This window comes from Neoarius graeffei, chromosome 7, assembly GCF_027579695.1.
Source record: "Neoarius graeffei isolate fNeoGra1 chromosome 7, fNeoGra1.pri, whole genome shotgun sequence".
Lineage (NCBI taxonomy): Eukaryota > Metazoa > Chordata > Actinopteri > Siluriformes > Ariidae > Neoarius > Neoarius graeffei.
In genome coordinates, this window is record NC_083575.1 from 52,021,641 (window position 1) to 52,041,501 (window position 19,861).

General features: G+C 38.9%; 2 protein-coding genes across 2 annotated transcripts in view; one reads left to right on the plus strand and one right to left on the minus strand.

Annotated features, from left to right (window-relative positions):
* Positions 1 to 15,880, minus strand: part of antxr1d (ANTXR cell adhesion molecule 1d) — a 46,258-nt gene extending 30,378 nt beyond the window's left edge. Inside the window, exons 1-11 of the mRNA XM_060925910.1 lie at positions 15,533 to 15,880; positions 12,136 to 12,207; positions 11,949 to 12,020; positions 11,752 to 11,833; positions 11,627 to 11,657; positions 11,457 to 11,530; positions 11,286 to 11,354; positions 10,288 to 10,368; positions 10,112 to 10,172; positions 4,231 to 4,329; positions 3,909 to 3,978 (exon numbers count right to left, since the gene is read on the minus strand). Coding sequence (XP_060781893.1) covers positions 3,909 to 3,978; positions 4,231 to 4,329; positions 10,112 to 10,172; positions 10,288 to 10,368; positions 11,286 to 11,354; positions 11,457 to 11,530; positions 11,627 to 11,657; positions 11,752 to 11,833; positions 11,949 to 12,020; positions 12,136 to 12,207; positions 15,533 to 15,681 — 860 coding nt within the window. The 5' untranslated portion in view covers positions 15,682 to 15,880. The remainder of the gene's footprint in view (positions 1 to 3,908; positions 3,979 to 4,230; positions 4,330 to 10,111; positions 10,173 to 10,287; positions 10,369 to 11,285; positions 11,355 to 11,456; positions 11,531 to 11,626; positions 11,658 to 11,751; positions 11,834 to 11,948; positions 12,021 to 12,135; positions 12,208 to 15,532) is intronic.
* Positions 15,881 to 16,797: 917 nt separating this feature from the next.
* Positions 16,798 to 19,132, plus strand: prdm8 (PR domain containing 8). Its single transcript, XM_060924730.1, has 4 exons — positions 16,798 to 16,876; positions 17,311 to 17,530; positions 17,692 to 17,923; positions 18,050 to 19,132. Exons 1-4 carry the CDS (start codon positions 16,854 to 16,856, stop codon positions 19,081 to 19,083), a joined length of 1,509 nt encoding a protein of 502 aa, XP_060780713.1. The 5' UTR covers positions 16,798 to 16,853; the 3' UTR covers positions 19,084 to 19,132.
* Positions 19,133 to 19,861: the final 729 nt, after the last annotated feature.

Genomic DNA, 19,861 nt, shown 5'->3' on the forward strand with positions numbered 1-19,861 from the left:
TAGCATGGCCATTATCATGAGCCTTTGTAATCTCATGATAACAGTGTTCTACAGAAGTACTCAAAAGGCATACATGAATAGAGGTCAAGATCAATCAAGGCTTAAATTAGATTTACTGATATGTATTTACTTACAGAAATAATGAAAAACTATTATTTTATAATTTATATATGGCCAAAACGTTATTGATAATAATAAATACTAGCTTATTGTTAATAATAGTTTATTCAAAATATAGTATTAATACTATTAACAGCAAGAAAAACAAACAGAATATGCTTAGGATCCATTCAAAATTCATTTCAGTCAAGTATGGATAAAACAAGTCATAATTTGTTGGATAAAAACAGATTGTGCTATGCTCATTGCTTCCATGAAGCGTGAGCTGGTCATAACCATGGGAACAATAGATAATCTAGGTTATTGGGGAGGGGGCAAATAAAAACCTCTCATAAGTAGCAGTTCTCCAGGCAGAAATATTTTGTTAATGAGGGCGGTCAGAGGAGAAAAGCCACATTGGTTCAAGCAGACAGGAAGGCTACTGTAATTCAAATAACCACTCTTTACAACCATGGTGAGCAGAAAAATATTGCAGAATGCACAACATGTTGAATCTTAATGCAGATGGGGTACAACAGCAGAATATCACACCAGGTTACACTCCTATTAGCCAGGAACAGGGATCTGAGACTACATTGGGCACAGACTCCCCAAAACTGGACAGCTAAAGATTAGCAAAAGACCAGACAAAATCTTTTCACAATCTTCAACTATCCAGTCAACTGTCCAGACATTTTCCACATTCGGATGTGAAAATAAACTGAAGCTCTTGACCTGTATCTATATTATTTTATATATTTTGCTGCTGTCACATGATTGACTGGTTGGATAATTGCAGGAATAAGCATGTGTACATATGTTTCATATGTAACATGGCCGGTGAGTGTATGTGCTGATTTTTTGTGCTTTAAAGGAACAGTCCACCGTATTTCCATAATGAAATATGCTCTTATCTGAATTGAGACGAGCTGCTCCGTACCTGTCCGAGCTTTGCGCGACCTCCCAGTTAGTCAGACGCAGTCCGACGCGCTGTCACTCCTGTTAGCAATGTAGCTAGGCTCAGTATGGCCAATGGTATTTTTTGGGGCTGTAGTTAGATGTGACCAAACTCTTCCGCGTTTTTCCTGTTTACATAGGTTTATATGACCAGTGATATGAAACAAGTTCAGTTAAAAAAATTGAAACGTAGCGATTTTCTATGCTATGGAAAGTCCGCACTATAATGACAGGCGTACTAACACCTTCTGGATGCTTCGGCAGCGCATTGATATCTGAGCTCCGTATCAATGCGCTGCCGAAGCGCGCAGAAGGTGTTAGTACGCCTGTCATTATAGTGCGGACTTTCCATAGCATAGAAAATCGCTACGTTTCAATTTGTGTAACTGAACTTGTTTCATATCACTGGTCATATAAACCTATGTAAACAGGAAAAACACGGAAGAGTTTGGTCACATCTAACTACAGCCCCAAAAAATACCGTTGGCCATACTGAGCCTAGCTACATTGCTAACAGGAGTGACAGCGCGTCGGACTGCGTCTGACTAACTGGGAGGTCGCGCAAAGCTCGGATAGGTACGGAGCAGCTCGTCTCAATTCAGGTAAGAGCATATTTCATTATGGAAATACGGTGGACTGTTCCTTTAATATTGTACTATGTAACAAACATGTCAGGATAAATGGATTATAATAAAGGTAGGCATTTGGTTTGAAACATACTGAGTTAAAAGATGAAGTTGGCATTGCCCTTTTACACGCTAGTACATTAGAAATATTCCCAAAACATTACAATACCCACAAGAGCAAACTTTTTTGTACTGGAAGGCATGAAATTGTCCTGGCAATCACATTCACGAAGCAGGCTTGTGCTAAGTTCAGGCCAAGCATCTACTAATGACTCTGAACACTCTGTCAGTCAGCAGACTCAGAATACATATCAACCATGTCTATAAAACAACATGACAAACTGTATGAGGAATGTTATGGAGAGCTAATTATAATACACAATATATTAGTAAATTATAGGTTCACCATTACTGCCATTCTTCTTGTTCAGTCTATTAAGGTATAAACAAACTACTGCTTAAAACAAGCTACTCTTGTGATTAAGCTGTGTGTGATGCTACTCCTGTGATGTGAATTATCCACCAGGACATACCACCTACCTGTATGTACAAACTTTCTGATAAGGTCTACAGTAGCTCTTCACAAGAATCCAGTTGCCTTTCGGCTTCCTGGCTTCAATAAATTGAGTTTAAACCACTTCTGAACCAGGTTTGCACCACATTTGGACCAGATAATAAAAGTAACATTTGGACCAGCTCTGTAAATTCACAAATGTTAATATTAATTCAAATAGCTAAGAATATAGCTTAAACAAGTGTCCATTATGCACAAATAACTATTTTTAATATAAATATGGAGGTGACTATAGAGAATCGCATGTGCTGATTGGTCGAGAGATTCGGATTATTTCTCGCTAATCACCTCGAGTGACTCGGCAAAATGGTGGCCAATCGCTTTGTCACCGTAAGTGAGGAAGAATTAGAAATTATGAAAGAAAATGCTGTTCCCGGGTGGCACGGTGGTGTAGTGGTTAGCACTGTCGCCTCACAGCAAGAAGGTCCTGAGTTCGAGGCCGGCGAGGGCCTTTCTGTGTGGGTTTCTTCCGGGTGCTCCGGTTTCCCCCACAGTCCAAAGGCATGCAGGTTAGGCTAATTGGTGGCTCTAACTTGACAGTAGGTGTGAATGGTTGTCTGTGTCTATGTGTTAGCCCTGCGATGACCTGGCGACTTGTCCAGGGTGTACCCTGCCTCTCACCCATAGTCAGCTGGGATAGACTCCAGCTTGCCTGCGACCCTTTAGGACAGGAAAAGCGGCTACAGATGATGGATGGATGGAATGCTGTTCCTAAAAGCACTAAAGATGCTACAATGTTTGGTCTTAAACTATTTAAAGGTAAGGTGGAATAGTGATTTATTTTATCTCTTTCAAAACGAAGTATTTTATGTGACACAGTGTAGATAAGTGACACAAGTCTGTACGCACCTTTATTATATTTGCATGCCGCTTTCGAAGCTTGAAATAAAATTTTTTAATGCAATTTAAAAAAAAATAATCACCTGTGTATTTATACTAAAACAAATATCCGCCTCCGACTCAGTGAATATCGGTGAATAATAACCTCGACTTCTTCTCAGCTATTATTTACTGATATTCACCTCGCCTTCGACAAATAATTGTTAAATATAAGACCCAAGTGGATTTAATCTATTTGAAAAAAAAAAAAAGACAAAGACAAGGGCTATGAAATGTAATAGAGTATGATACAGATGATATGCATTGATATAAATACACAGACCAAGTGTTAAGTTGCTTAGAAAAAGACCCCTTTAGCAGCAGGACCATGGCTCTTTCTCCCCAGCAGACAAGAATTGGTTCAATCATAGAAAATCTACTTTGACAAGAACAAGACATAAATTCCTCAAGGTGTCTAGAGCCAGTGGTGCTCGACATTATGCAGCAAGCTTGAAGCACAGCATGCAGCTACTAGCAGCTCATTTGCTGTGAGAGAAGATTACGTAGATATCGGGCTCTATGTTTTGCTGCCTCTGTGCATTCCAGGCTTATACACACATTCATGTCTTCTCAAATGAGAGAAGCCAATTCTAGTTACCTCTCATCTTTTAGAGATGCTAATTAAACATTCTGCACAACACATCTGGTGTCTTACCGTGTTAGAACGCATAAAGCTTGACTGGCGCAAAGAATTTACAATGACATTGACCTCAATTTTTCAAGGGTAGTGATGTATTAGGGCAAAGAAGGTAGTGATTGGCTTTGACACTTACTTTCCAACTTCATCTATAACTGGTGCTGGGCAAAGCAGAAGTGTGTCCTCAATGTTTACAGGCTTCTCATCTATGGATGGATGGATGGATAGATAGATAAGAAAAACAGTATGCAAATAAGCTGGCAGTGCTCGAAAGTGTGTCAGTTAACCCTTAAACTTGCATCAGCCTTCTGTAGGTCCAAATACTTTTTTTTCTCAAATATATAAACCAAATGGTAACCTTTAAGACTGAAATTAAATTTATTTAAATTGACCCAATTTACATCTGCAAATATAACTTGGAAGTAATTGTAAAGTTACTCAAACTCACTGTTACTTACCGACTGTGACCGTGTCATTGATTTTGAAGCTGCACAAGACCTGATTGATGTTTCTGGCATACAAAAAGCCGTTGCCCCTCACAACCACTTGGAATGCCTCTGCAAGAAATACACACCAGGAGGGTTTAAAATTCCCGTCGAAGACACTACTCTTCTTTACACACATCTATAATGATTTATTCATTCAAAAAGAAATATGTAAAAAGTATGAAATGATCAGAAACTGTAACTGTGTGATTACATCTTTGCATATAATAAAAACAAACTTCAAAATATCACTGGCCTATGTTTCACTGGCCTTATATAAGATAATGCCAGTTGTTTTTGAAAAATGCCATCAAGTGTGCAAGACCATGGAGCATGCGACAAATCCCACACATTCCCCATTTTAACTTTTCTGAAACACTCTACTCAATGGGAGAGTGTTAGAGAGCATATTTTCCCACTGGTACTGGTGATAAAAGCCATGTCATTCTCACATCTTGCATCTCTATGCGCTGTTTGACTGGGGAAGGGTGGCGCTGGCGGCTGACAAAGCTGGCTGTCTGACCTTTGTGCTGCCTGAGGCAGTGCTGCAGCGCTACTGACGGCTGCTAAGTAACATATGTTAGGAAGAAAAACACCCTCGACCTCAGTGGGTGTTACAGAGTGATCATAAGCTTATGCGTTTACGGGGAGGATTTAGAAAGTGTGAAAATCAAAAGGTCTTACTTCTTTCAAAGGAAAATCTCTGCTATATCAGTGAGCATTCTTTCAACCTTTAAGAGTTGACCGAAAAGTTCACTGAATAGAAAACAGACATGATTCCATCAAGGAAACACTGCGGTAGGTAAATGTCAGGCGAATATCAGTGCTGTAAGACATACCCTTACATTATCTGTTGTTTCTTTCACCTTATGGGATAATATTTCCTTCCTAGTACATTCTTAACTACTTTAAAAATACACAGTGTATTAGTAAGAATAATTGCATTAATCCCAATGACATGCCTCAGCCTCGCTCTGCCTTTGCCTGGCTTTCCTCAGCGCTGCCTGTCTAATGGGACATCTGCATGGCTGAAATCACTAATTCCATTTAATTTCAGTGACTGGAGCATCTTTGTCCTTTTCTTCCCCTGTTACTGTCAGATGTGGTGTGTTAGGTTGTGACAGGGCAGCAGGGGGATAAAGGTCAGCGCTGGGGAGTGCAGTGGGTACTGCTTGGAGCAAAATGGTGAGCAGGGGCTGGTACGTTGCTGACCCGCACCCACCACACCACGCTGAGAAACTGACGGTTCCCATCCACACCTTAGTCCTTGACTGGCCAGGTCTCATTAAGCCAAGGTGACAAGTACAAGAAGGGACTTCAATCACTGCCAATGAACGTTGGGGTGCTGGGGCAATGGCTGAGCAGTCATCAACGCAACAATCACTGTCATGTCAGATATCAGGCTATGCTCTCATTGTGGTGAGAGATGGCCCGTTTTCAGGCTGTGTGGCCTGGTCACTTCACATCAGCCTCACATATGAGAGGGCTAATCATGACATTGTCTATAATAGACTGAACAATACCTGTGCCATTAAATTACATCTTCCTTGTGTAAGACAATTTGGGTAAGAATTTTCATCCTTTTCTGCATCCTTACTTAATAATACAAGTTAATATGAAATGATTAAACCTAATGCATGGTGATAAAAGAATTATTAGTCCATGGTGGTTTTCACAAATGCATTTTTATAGCATCTGTATTAATTACTGGGCAATATGTTACACTAATATACTTATGACAGTCATTGTCAGTAAATGTTTCCATTAAGGATTAAGTCCATCAATCATTGCATTAATAATGTAAATTTGACATGTTTGGAATTATTAATAAATTCTTAATTTCCCTGAGGGAACCCTCCCAAAGGGATCAATAAAGTTTTATCTAATCTAATCTAACAAAATGTTTAAAGAGTGTAAAAAAAACATAATCAGCATAATCATGTGCGATTAAGACAATCAGAATGATTAAACACTCAGTTAATCTATCTAATGATGACTCTACTACAATCTTACGTTTGAATAACAATAAAATGTTTATCAGTCTGCACTTGGCATCTCACTTGGTGATTGAAATGATCTCTCACTGTTGTAGGAAATGAAGTAATAGAGTTGGTGGTTGTTTTTTTTTTTTTGCCTGGCTGATCCGTTGTCTGGGTTCTTGTGCTTCTGAATGCTTAGAGGCTGTCCACACGGCAACGGATTCAGGTGAATCTGATAAAATTGTTTATCGTTTCGGCCTGGCGTCCACATGGCACCGGCGTTTTGGGTGCCCCAAAACGATATTTTTTGAGAACGGTTTCCAGAGTGGAAAAATCTGGCAATGGCGGCGTTGCGAAGTCGTCTGGATGAGTAGAATGGATTTGTTTACGATGACGTCACAACCACATGACTAGAACAAGCAGCACTCTTGCTGTTTTGTATGAACCACTGCATTGCATTCACTTTTGTATACAGCTTTTCTTTTAAATAAACAAGTAACTGAACCATTTCTTGAATTTCTTTTTTTATTGGATAAGACTGCTTTTCAAAATGTTCACACACAATATAAAAAGTTATATAAATTATATAAAAATGCTTTTCAAAATGTTCACACACAATAAGAAAATTAAGTTATATAAAACTATGCACACTAATAAAACTAATTTGTACACACAGAAGGCACGATTTCCTCGCGTAGTCGCAGCCATCTTCTTCTTGTTGTTGTGTGTTCCTGTGAGTGCTTCACGCCGGGTAGAGGAAGGGGTTTATGCGCATGCGTCCTACTTCTTCTATTGTTCTGGTGTCTCCGATGGGACCGTCTTACAGCGCACGTAGAGGTGTGGCATGTGTATTGCATCGTTTTCAGCAAGCGTTGTGTTGCCATATGTACCTGATATTTTACTGATCCGTTGCCCATGTGGACGCGATATTTTTTTTAATAAAATCTCGTTGACGTTGTCGTGTGGATGTAGCCTTAAACTCCTACACAGTCTTGCATTTAACAGTGAAACGCCCATTTGTTTAATTGCCTACAGCTCAGTGGACAAGCCTCCACACTGAGCACGCTTGTGTAGAGCACACAGGATGGATGAGGCTTGACATGACCTTTTTAGCATGCACTTACTGCAGGAGAGTGCACTTACAGCACAGTCACTGTGGCAAAGCCGGCGAGCAGATTAGCACTGCTCAGGCATGATCAATTTTCCTTTGCTGAGGAGCTGTGCAGAGTAAACCTCAGTACACACATGACACTACAACCGGCCAGTTAGTAATGAATAGTAAAACAACGCAATGCAGTCACACTTCTTCATTCAAAATATTTCATCTCTACATAGTAGTCTTAGAAAGTTTGTGAATGCTTCAGTATTACATATTGGTGAGTGACAAAAGTATGTGAACCTGTAGGATTAGCAGTTCATCTGAAGGTGAAATTAGAGTCTGGTGTTTTCAAACAAAGCAATGACAATCAGGTGTGACTGCACACCATTTTATTAAAAGAACATGTATCTATCAAAGTCTGATCCCCCAAATCTGTCCCTCTGAGTTACATGTCGGTCCTGGGATCGAGATGCTGACCTCTTCTGCTCCTCGGACCTGCCTGATCCATCCTGGTGCCCTGTGTCTGGTTGGAGTCTCATCGCATCGCTCCTGTGGAGGACGGCCCCATGTGGACAGTTGAAAGTCACACCTGAAGGACGCTCTGGACTCTTACAGTAATGCTTTTATGGCTGAGGACTACAGTTAACTTGCTAACTTTAGGACTGCAGTTGTCATGAACAGTTTTGCACTCAAGTTTCCATCAATGAAGAGTAACAACATCAATGAAACTGATTTCATGTTAAAACTGTTAATGTTATAGTCATGTTGTCTGTTGTTGCCCAAATGAGGATGGGTTCCCTTTTGAGTCTGGTTCCTCTCGAGGTTTCTTCTTCATGTCGTCTGAGGGAGTTTTTCCTTGCCACCGTCGCCACAGGCTCGCTCATTGGGGATAGATTAGGGATAAAATTAGTTCATGTTTTAAGTCGTTCAAATTCTGTAAAGCTGCTTTGCGACAATGTTTATTGTTAAAAGCGCTATACAAATGCACTTGACTTGACTTGACTTGACTTGATCTTCACAACACATGTTTGTGGAAGTGTATCATGGCACAAACAAAGGAGATTTCTGAGGAACTCAGGAAAAGAGTTGTTGATGCTCAAGCTGGAAAGTGTTCTAAAACAATTGCTAAATTTGGACCAATCCACAGTCAGACAGATTGTGCACACATGGAGAAACTTCAAGGAAATTCAATTGTTACCCTCCCCAGGAGTGGTTGATTGACAAAGAACACATCAAGAGCAAGGCATGTAATAGTCCACGAAGTCACAAGGGAACCCAGGGTAACTTCTAAGAAACTAAAGGCCTCTCTCACACTGGCTAATGTTAATGTTTATGAGACCATCATCATAAAAACACTGAAAAACAATGGTGTGCATGGCAGGGTTGCAAGGAGAAAACCACTGCTCTCCAAAACATTGCTACCCAACTACAATTTGCTAAAGATCATGTGGACAAGCCAGAAGGCTACTGGAAAAAATGTGGGTTTTGTTGATGGGTGAGACCAAAATAGAACTTTTTGGTTTAAATAAGTGTCATGTTTGAAGAAAGCAAAACACCGCTTTCCAGCATAAGAACCTTATCCCATCTGTGAAACATGGTGGTGGTAGTATCATGGTTTGGGTCTCTTTTGCTGCCTCTGGGCCAGGACGGCTTGCCATCATTGACTGAACAATGAATTCTGAATTATACCAGAAAATTCTAAAGAAAATGTCAGGACATCTGTCTGTGAACTGAATCTCTAAAGAAAGTGCATCATGCAGCAAGACAACAACCCTAAGCACACAAATTGTTCTATCAAAGAATGATTAAAGAAGAATAACATTAATGTTTTGGGATGGCCAAGTCGAACTCCTGACCTCGATCCAATAAAAATGTTGTGGAAGAACCTGGAGTGAGACAGTTCATGTGAGGAAACCCACCAACATCCCAGAGGTGAAGTTGTTCTGTACAGAGGAATGAGCTAAAATTCCTCCAAGTTGATGTGCAGGACTGATCAGTGGAAAAGTTACTGGAAATGTTTAGTTGCAGTTATTACTGCACAAGGGGGTCAGATGAGAAGCACAGTTCACATACTTTTGCCACTCACTGATATTATAATATTGGATCATGTTCCTCAATAAATAAATAACCAAGTATAATATTTCATATCATTTGTTTAATTGGGTTCGCTTTAGCTACTTTTAGGACTTGTGTGAAAATCTGATTATGTTTTAAGTCATATTTATACAGAAATATAAAAAAATTCTAAAAGGTTTACAAACTTTCAGGCACCTCTGTAAGTACCCAACAGTAGTACTGTAATTCTGTAGTCATTGCATGAGCTTTAAACCTGTGGTTCTCAAAGTAGTGACCAGGGACTCCCAGGGGTCCATACAGATATTTTTTTAATTTAGTTACAGTGGTGGTAATCACAACCTACCATTATCAAACGTATTATATGTATTATTCTTATAGTTAGTAAACTGTTTGACCAGTCCCTTGAATTAAATGGGTTTAATGCAAACTGCAATAACTCAGAAGTGAGACAAATAAATAATGTCACCCTGGACCAAATGTGTTCTGTCACTGCAATGTTTAGGAACAGAAAGTGTCATGACTTTAATTAGTATTACAAAATATTATTGTACACATATACATAAAGTTCATGAAGTGCGTCTGTGGAATTTATTTTACACTTAAAGGGGTCCCTGAATGCAAAATGTTTCAAAACCCCTGTTCTAAACTGCCCAAACCAATTTTAATAACATAAATCCCAGACTTCTGCTGAAGTTCTTACCTCCAGCACACACACTTGATGGCTCTGCTGCTAAAATTTCAATGCATGATTTTTTGATTATCTAAAAAGAAAGAAAGAATTATATAGCTAAATAATATGATATGTTATACACTATAATCATATAGCTTTCACTTTATTATAAAGGAACACTGAGACAGTCACAGCAGAAAACTTACCGAATCAATCATTCCCCTCAGGGCATGGAAACCTCCCACAACAGGAAACACATGCTCAATGGTGTCTGCAATGGTAGCCAACTAACACACAGTACAATATCATTCCTATGTGTTCTGTGAATCTAAAAACAGCCAGTACTTAAAAGTAGACGGCCTTTCGATTTCATGAAATCGGTGAAATTTAGTTCCCTCTGAAATTTGGTCATTGTGATACATGTTTATTTTTGTCATATCTAAAAAAAAAAACCCAGACCATTCTGTGGCTGGGAAGTTATATAATTTGAGGGGATTCCTGAGCAAATAATGTGAATGAAATCGCTCGCTTTGCACAGTCAAGCAGACAGAGTAAGTCCGTGTGCGCATGCACATGCTTACCTTAGTCGTCATCGTTTTCTTCATCTTTTGGGTTTTACGGCAGCTGGCATCCAGTGTTGCATTACTGCCATCTGCAGGTTTATCTTGACCGTGCACTGACAGTTACATCATTCTGTCGCTAACCGAACAGCTGATCACACCGAGGTGCTCGCTGACCGCTGATATTTATTAGTTTGGTCCTGCGTTTCCTTTCCTTCGCAACATAAAGTCTTTCCTTCTCACTTTCCATTACTGTCGTCGGTCTTTCACTTTTCATTCGCACATTCACGTCCGACATTTTTCTCTCCTGTTTCAAATTTGTATCCTACAATGCCTTGCATGAACAGGGAAAGCCCACCATGTGATGCATGACGTAGTATCTTGAATTGGGTCATGTTGAAGCAAGAAAAAAATAGTGCAGAATTTAGGGCCACATGGCCCTAAATTCATTAACTGTTCTATTTTAAAAAGATTAATAAAATTGGAAGTCTGTGATTTGACTTTCGGTCCATTAAACAAAAATAACTGGTTGTCAGAGAAAAATTTTTTTATGACCTAAACTTGAAAAATCTGAAAGGCAGTCTACCTTTAAGCTTTCAGTGAACATAGTGATAGATAGTTTAAGTTATGTGTTTGTTGTTTACCTGAGTTTGGTTAAAGTCTTTCACCCCCACACAATACACTATGGCTCCCAAAGATCTGGCCCTCTGTGCCTGTACACAGACACCCAACACATGCTAAGCCCTAATAATACATTAATGGCGTACAGAATTAAGTAATTGAAGAAAAAGGCCACCACTAGCTTGTTTACTTGCCTCTTGCTGTGCTGTGATAAACTGATTTGTATTTAACTCTCCATCTGTCAAAGCAATGATAACACTGGCTGTCCCTGATAAGAAAATGTCACATAATTTGATAAATTCATTTAACCAATTTTGTTAAGTACACAATTACTATATACACTCTATCTTGGTGTGAAACTTACCATAATTTCCATGATATATTTGTTCATTTGCCTGAAATTGCAAAGCAAGCATTTAGACTCAATATAGTCACAGTGTAATACATCAGGGTAAAAGTTAAAGTGTAATAAGAAGCATGATATCATACCTTTTGTAATCCAAGATTCATAAATGTGTCACCTCCTGGTACAACTTTCTTTAGCACACTCAGGCCTTTGGTAATCTCATCCCTGTTTATTAGGAAAACAAAACCAACTGTTGAGATTTTATACATAGGCAATTTATTTATGAACTACACTGATTATCTAAACAAGCATTGTAAATTGAGGTTTATGGATGTCTTACTTATTTTCAGTTAGTCTCATAATGATATTTCCATGTGTAGAGAAGACAATGAAGGACATCCTTAGCATTGGGCTATAACAGTAATAAATGTAAAAATAAAAAAGGAATTACGAATATGGCATGAATATATCACAGAAGAACATATGATATCAATAGAAAATATCAGCCAAAACAGGACTGGGATTACCTTGTGAATTTCTCTGCGAGATGTTCCACAAAGGAGTAGATCTCAATCCAATGGTTTTTGACACTTCCAGATCTGCAGAAAAGCACAGCATTAGAATAAACTCTTCAACATTTAAACTGTAATCTCCAGTAATTGTTAGTTTTAATGGTCTGACTGAAGTAACTGCTAGACCACCATATGCAAAGAATGCAGATTACTAATTAATTACAGGCCCCACAGCACTCCCAACAAAGTCTAATTGCCTTTGTGTCAGATGATGGTGTCCCCTGCTAACAGGGAGCAGAACCACCTCCGCATGGATCTAGTGAATTGAATTGGAACAGATGGCAAGGGCCAAGTGTAACAGACTGAGATCCAAAGTAAAGCTGGCATTTACATCAACATCTTTTTAGGCCTTCATTGCCAACAAACTGAACATGCCTAATCTAATACATATTTTGGCAATGTGATGCCATAAGATAATATAAAGAAGACTATAAGATGTGGCACTGGACTTTTTTTTCATGCAATTTGGTTTGCACATTGTTTTTAAGTTATTATCCATCTTGGACCCTTCAGCACCCTTTTGTATTGTTAGTAATAGAGTAACTGCCACAGGTTCTGGGAGTGAAGCCCAGACTAGAATTCTTATCTTAATATGTTGTGAAATTATATATATATATATATATATATATATATATATATATATACACATATATATATATATATATATATATATATATATATATATATATATATATATATAGAGAGAGAGAGAGAGAGAGAGAGAGAGAGAGAGAGAGAAGTTTTCTACAAGCCCCCACACAAGAATTCAGGAAGAAACTGCATTGTACTTCAATGATTATTAAAAAAGTTACTCCATGAAATCGAGTTGTACATGAGCTGACAGCGGCTATAAGTCATGTACGACGAGATTGAGTGGAATAACTGTTTTATTATATCTACATTCACTGGATTTTGAGAGACAGATCATTTTTATTTTTATTTTTTTGCAAATTCGATAAATAAAAACTTTATACCAAACATCCAACAAAATAATTTCCGCTTACAATATAAACAAACAGGCGAAATGACAGTAGCAATTTGTGAAAAATGCTATTATAATAATAATAATTCTTTAAAAAAATTAAAAAGATACATTCTTACTATCAAATACAACAAAATTATTCCATGTTTTGTTGCTTTTTTGTATTTTTTGGGGGGGTTTGCTTTCAAGTAGAGTTTTTATTTCATCCTCAGTTGGTTCAGTAACATGCTCTGCCATTTTGTTTTTCTCTACTCACAGTATATGAGCTGATAGCCTAGTAGTAGAGTAACCAATCAGAGCGTGCGATTGCTTATACCCAGTGAATGTGGACAGAATAATAGTAGTTATTATCATCAGACACAGCAGCACTTGTTGTGCTCATATTTTTTTTTAACTACATCTACTTTTTATATATATATTTTTTCCAGATAAATTTTGAATGGGTTGTATGATATGCAAAAGAAAGAAACTTTGCACAAATTTACCTGCATGCAGAATACATACAATTAAATAAACCATATTGAATTAGTGGATACTAAAGTACATTCAGTTTAAATTCATGCAACATGATACATGACACCTTTATAAAAAAAGTGTATCTGACCACTTTTGATTTTGGAAACAGCTTAAAAGACATTTTTAATTACTTTATGAACTTTAATCATATGGCTGATAAAATCCACATAAAAATGATTTACATAATATAAGCCTGTCTAATGTGAGAAATGGGTGTACTGTATTCTTGAATTATCCTTGAATTTGTGACTTCAGGTGGCTTAAATACTCTTCAGTATTACTGAACGATTGCGGACAAATTTACTTCAGTTAAACGAAATGAAGTATTTACAGATGTTTTGTCTCTTCGTTGCATTTCTTTATTTCTAAAAATGCTTATCGAAAACGTGTACAGCATTTGAATCAACTAGGATATACTGGACTGTGTATGCTCGAAACTGGTGTAGAAAAAGATGGTTAGGCTCATTACTACTGTAAAAGAGCGAGTTAGAGCATGTTAAGTTATTCACAGCTTCCAGGTGCTGCAAATCTGTTAATAACATGCCATAGAAACCTACACCATCCTGCCCTGAGTGTTCAGTGTTGGGCCGTGGAAGGAGGTGCTATAAGCTAATAATAACAACAACCCCAAAATTTAGTAAGTAGAATACGAGCAAATTGCCTTTTGTGACTTTGTGTATCACACATGTCCAATATTTTAAATTATATGTTCATAAAAAATCTTTCTATTTAAATTACATTATGTTACATTAATTTTTTTAATTAAAAAGGGGGGGGGTTGTTCTGAATCCATTGTATTGATAGATTTTGATTAAAAATTTCTAATTGCAACTATACACACTACCGTTCAAAAGTTTGGGGCCACTTTGAAATGTCCTTATTTTTGAAAGAAAAGCACTGTTCTTTTCAATGAAGATCACTTTAAACTAATCAGAAATCCACTCTATACATTGCTAATGTGGTAAATGACTATTCTAGCTGCAAATGTCTGGTTTTTGGTGCAATATCTCCATAGGTGTATAGAGGCCCATTTCCAGCAACTCTCACTCCAGTGTTCTAATGGTACAATGTGTTTGCTCATTGCCTCAGAAGGCTAATGGATGATTAGAAAACCCTTGTACAATCATGTTAGCACAGCTGAAAACAGTTGAGCTCTTTAGAGAAGCTATAAAACTGACCTTCCTTTGAGCAGATTGAGTTTCTGGAGCATCACATTTGTGGGGTCGATTACATGCTCAAAATGGCCAGAAAAATGTCTTGACTATATTTTCTATTCATTTTACAACTTATGGTGGTAAATAAAAGTGTGACTTTTCATGGAAAACACAAAATTGTCTGGGTGACCCCAAACTTTTGAACGGTAGTGTATGTTCATAAAAAAATATTTCTATTTAAATTACATTATGTTAAATTAATTTTTTAAATTAAAAGGGGGGGGGGGTTTGTTCTGAATTCATTGTATTGATAGATTTTGGTTAAAAGTTTCTAATTGCAACTATATATAAGATTTTTTACTCAATTCAGTAATATTGTAGCTTGCAAAATTAAAGATGACCTCTGCAGGAAACACAAGAAATCCCTGTCAAAGTCCAGCCATAAATGATAAAAGGACCTTTTTTGTACATAGTATTCATCTTAGACCTGTTAAAGTTTTTCAGCACTAAAGTTTTTAGTTCTTTCCTCGACTCCTCACTGTGGAACAGAAATGAGATTAACCCACACGCTGGGGTTCAGTGGGTTTAGTAAACCTCGTGGTTCAGTGTTACTTGTCATGCGCGTCACATACAATAGACAGCAGTGTAATGGGACGCATGGGCACTTCAGACTGGTGAATACTTTTCGAGCACCACTTACTTGTCGAGGACAAAATACAAGTCGAAGGCACCTTGACAGGCGCTCTCCTCCTCTTTAACATGAAGCTCGGCTTTTCCATGTGGAAGTGTGAACATCGCCATTCCTATCAGAGCCCCAAGCAAACCACAGCTCAGCACAGGGCGCGCCATCTTTCCCCAAAATAGCTCATTCAGTCCCAGACTAAACAAGCGACAAAACGCAGATTCCTCATAATTCCTCAGAAAAGAAACAAATCTTTCCCACAGAACATATTCCACTCAGATGACACCGGGTTGTCAGTGTGTTAAATGCTGCAGGGATCCGAGTGTCCGCTTCCAAACCATCCTGAATCGCCCCTCCTCTAGTGCACACTCTGGACACAGAGTGCACTTTATCAGAGGAAGTGCTGTTCACCCACACACACTTCACTAACATGCGGGTTTAGTCATGATTTCACCTAGACATGCTGCATTACAGATATGTGAACACATTTGGGTAAATTAGGCTATATATACATATGATCTAAACCTACTCCCAGTAAGTCTGAATTGCCTGTAAACAATTTAGCCAAGAACATCTTAATGCACTCAGGAATAAGGCACCATGGCGCTCTGTTAGCTGCAAATCTGATATCTGATGCACACTGCTGTTTTACTATTCTGTACTAACCTTAGTAATCAAAGGAAGTCCTATGGCTATTTCACTATTGTTGTTTGTCCCTTAAGGTGCGCACACACACACACACACACACACACACACACACACACACAGAGGAAGGAGACTAATTTGCCGACTTAGGCTTCTAAATATGGAAATGAAGTAATTTTCAGGGAATGCCCCTGGATAATACAGTAGTTTATCATGTTTAGCCCACGAATACTGCTAGCCTGCTGCTCTTACTATTACTTAATAATAATAATAATAATAATAATAATAATAATAATAATAATAATAATAATCTAGACTATTATGGAGCTTGTTTGAAAATAGATATCTGTCTGTCAATCTATGAATGAATGAATAAATGAATGAATGAATGAATGAATGGTTTTGAAGAATTCAGAATATTTTAATGAGCTGCATAATAATTTCACAACAGCATTCTGGCAGCAGTGTTTGATATTAGTGTGCCTTGGGTCTTCTAATTTCTGAGAGATAATTGCTGATTAGTGATGATGTGTGATCTCAGTGGCCAGCAGTCTGCCTCTCGCCTCCCCCTTCTCTAATGAGCGCTCTGTAAAAACGCACAAGCGCACAGAAGAGCTGCAGCAGATCGGACACACACTTCAGCCTCATCACACACACACACACACACTCCTGCTCCTCTGCTAGACCAAGTGCTATGGAGCATCCTGTCATCTCTCTGTAAGTCCAACTCTTTGACTTAATATCATTTTTTGATGTATAAATGCTAGTGAAATTATATATATATATATATATATATATATATATATATATATATATATATATATATATATATATATATATAATTGTAAATATACTGTAGTTCTCTTTTTTTAATGCATTTGCTAGTGGGTCAGAGAATTAGATGAGACAGAACATGAAATTGTTAGGTCTGTTTAAAATGACAGATACACCATTTTATTTATAGACTCTCCAAAATGAGCTCATTAATGTTATATATTAAGCCTAAATAATTTTTAAATGGCTCGAACATGAATATTTGATCAGTGAAATAAACTGCATCATATATACCCCCCCCCCCCCCCCCCCCCAAAAAAAAAGGACATTTGGAAATATACCTGGTATTAATTACAGTATTATCACGTCTTTTTCAGGGCCATGGAACAGAGTTTAATGCCGCGCTCTTTATGGACCAATGACAGCAAGTTTCTCCACCATCATGCCCCTGATTTCTTCACCAGTGTCCAGGTTACACAGGACATACCAGCCGGAGTTTCCTTCGGTCCTTGTGTGCTTCATGATACATTTTATGACACAATAGCCTTCATCGCCTTGAAGTCTTTTGACAGAGGAGGGAAATCCTATGTGTTCAGGGTGAGTTACTGATGCATCACAGAACAACACTGATTTTGCAGAAATAATATTATGGTATGAAGGGGATCATCAGGCTGTGCAATGAAATGCACTTTATTAGCGTGATTCATTCATTAGTGTGGGTGCACAAAGAGTTACGAGTCGACCACGTTTATCAACAGGTAGATCCGGATGCACTGAAGAGCTCTCCGTTAGTGGTTCCTTGGCTCAGGTTGGTGCAGGCTGCTGTGGACGCAGAGGAGCAGAACACAGAGGCCTACCTGAAGGGCGGCCAGCTGTATTTCCGCACTATCCGAGACATTAGCCAAGGGGAGGAACTGCTCGTCTGGTACGATGAGGAGCTGTCTCATCTTCTGGGCTTTAGCGACATTAAAACCAGAGTCCTGACAGATGGTGAGATCTGCTCACATTGTTCTAGGTCATGAATGTTCAGCAGTGCGCCTATTCACAAACATCTACTGCTCGCTATAACGGTCCTGACAAGTTGGGTGTAATTACATGAATGTATCTTTTATACAGGTTACTCGTGTCGGAAGTGCGGACAGGCTTTCAAGCACGAAAACCCTTTTCTAGCTCACTGTCGCTTTTTGTGCGCTCAAGTCAAAGCGGACACACTGCGAGCCGAAAGCGAGCGCAAAGCCACTGAAACGCGGCGCAGCGTCACTGACTTCCACAACATCGCAAGGGACATGGAGCATAAAAAGTCCCCAGACGATCGGAAAAGGAGGCATGACGAGGCTCTGGGTCCGAGATGCAGAAAACCTGTTTTGCTGGAGAAAAAGAACATGGCCAATCATAATAACGTGTCACACATGCACAAAGACTATCCACATGACCAGGATTTGACTGGAGAGAGCCTGAAAGCGTCCAAGTTAAAAAGCGCAAAAAGCAGTGCGTTTGCAGAGGTCAAGAAAGCGCAATCAGAACAGCCGTCCAAGACAGAGGATAGAACACGGGGAAATCCATCAGCTTCGACTTTAGCGCTGGACAGAGAGGCTGCTTTGGGCCTTCAGTCCGACTCCAGTGCCTTTTTGCTCTGGAGTGCGCATGCGGATCAAAGGAGCGCTTTCTGCAAACCCGGGAAGTTCAGCATCACTGAGGACCAGCAGCATCACACACCCGCTGGCCCTTCGGAGGATGTTTCAGAACAGGCAGCTTTGGGATACAGAAACATGTTGTCCGCTCACTTGTTTCAAGGCGAGACACAAACTGTCTCAGCGGCTCCTCTGAGCGCAGCGGGTTCCTTCCATTACGCACCGGAAATGTGGTGCAGGAACATCAGCGGCCCCTTACAGCCCACCTCCTCTCTCACTCTTCTTCCGCCGAGTCTCAGCTCTCTGGGCGTCACTGTGCAGAACTGGTGCGCTAAGTGCAACCTCTCATTCCGGATGACTTCGGATTTAGTGTTTCATATGCGCTCGCACCACAAGAAAGAGTTCGCCGCAGAGGCTCAGGGTCGGAGGAGAAGAGAGGAGAAACTCACCTGCCCTATCTGCCATGAGTACTTCCGCGAACGTCATCACCTCTCACGTCACATGACTTCACATAACTGAACGATGGACTGAGAAAGTTTTTTTTTTTTTTTGGAGTGGGGGGGATTGTTTTAGGCCCGTTTAGTAGGGTGCATCAGTTGCCCCCTAAAAATGAAAAGTTCCTCCGATCATGATGCATTTTTGTTTTTATGTTCCTTTTGGTAAGAAAACACACTGGGTGAAATATTTTGACAAAATTCAAAAGTTTAATGGTGGCACCAGGAGCTCAAAGTTATGGAAAAAGCTGCTATTTTATGACTTTTATGACAAAATTTCGATCACTTTTCATGAAACATTATGGCACCTTATAGAGTATACCAAATATTTTAGAGATATACATTTTTAGTACATATTCTAAATATATTATCAAGCACAGTTTGAGTTTTAGCTGTTCATTGAATCATTGTTCAACTACTTTTAAACAATACAAATGTATTATGAATCACATTAATGCTTCTCAATCCCTTGCGAAGGTTCTTAACATGATCTCTGGGTCACAAGAAATCAATAAATGGAGTCCAACATTGTGATTCAAACCTTACGCGAAAACATAAAATAGGCATTTTTTGGCAAAAAATGAACCTCATGGTGCCACCATTAGACTTTTGAATATGGTCAAAATATTTTTACAGGATGTCTTTATTGGTGAAAAGGAACACCCAAACAAAAATGCATCAGATTTTATGAAAGTGAGGGCAACTGATGCACCCTAGTGTTTAGTGCACCAGGTCATGCGAATATTAGCTATAGAGAGAAATGACCTCAAGTAGCTATTCCTGAATGTTAAACATGAAGCAAC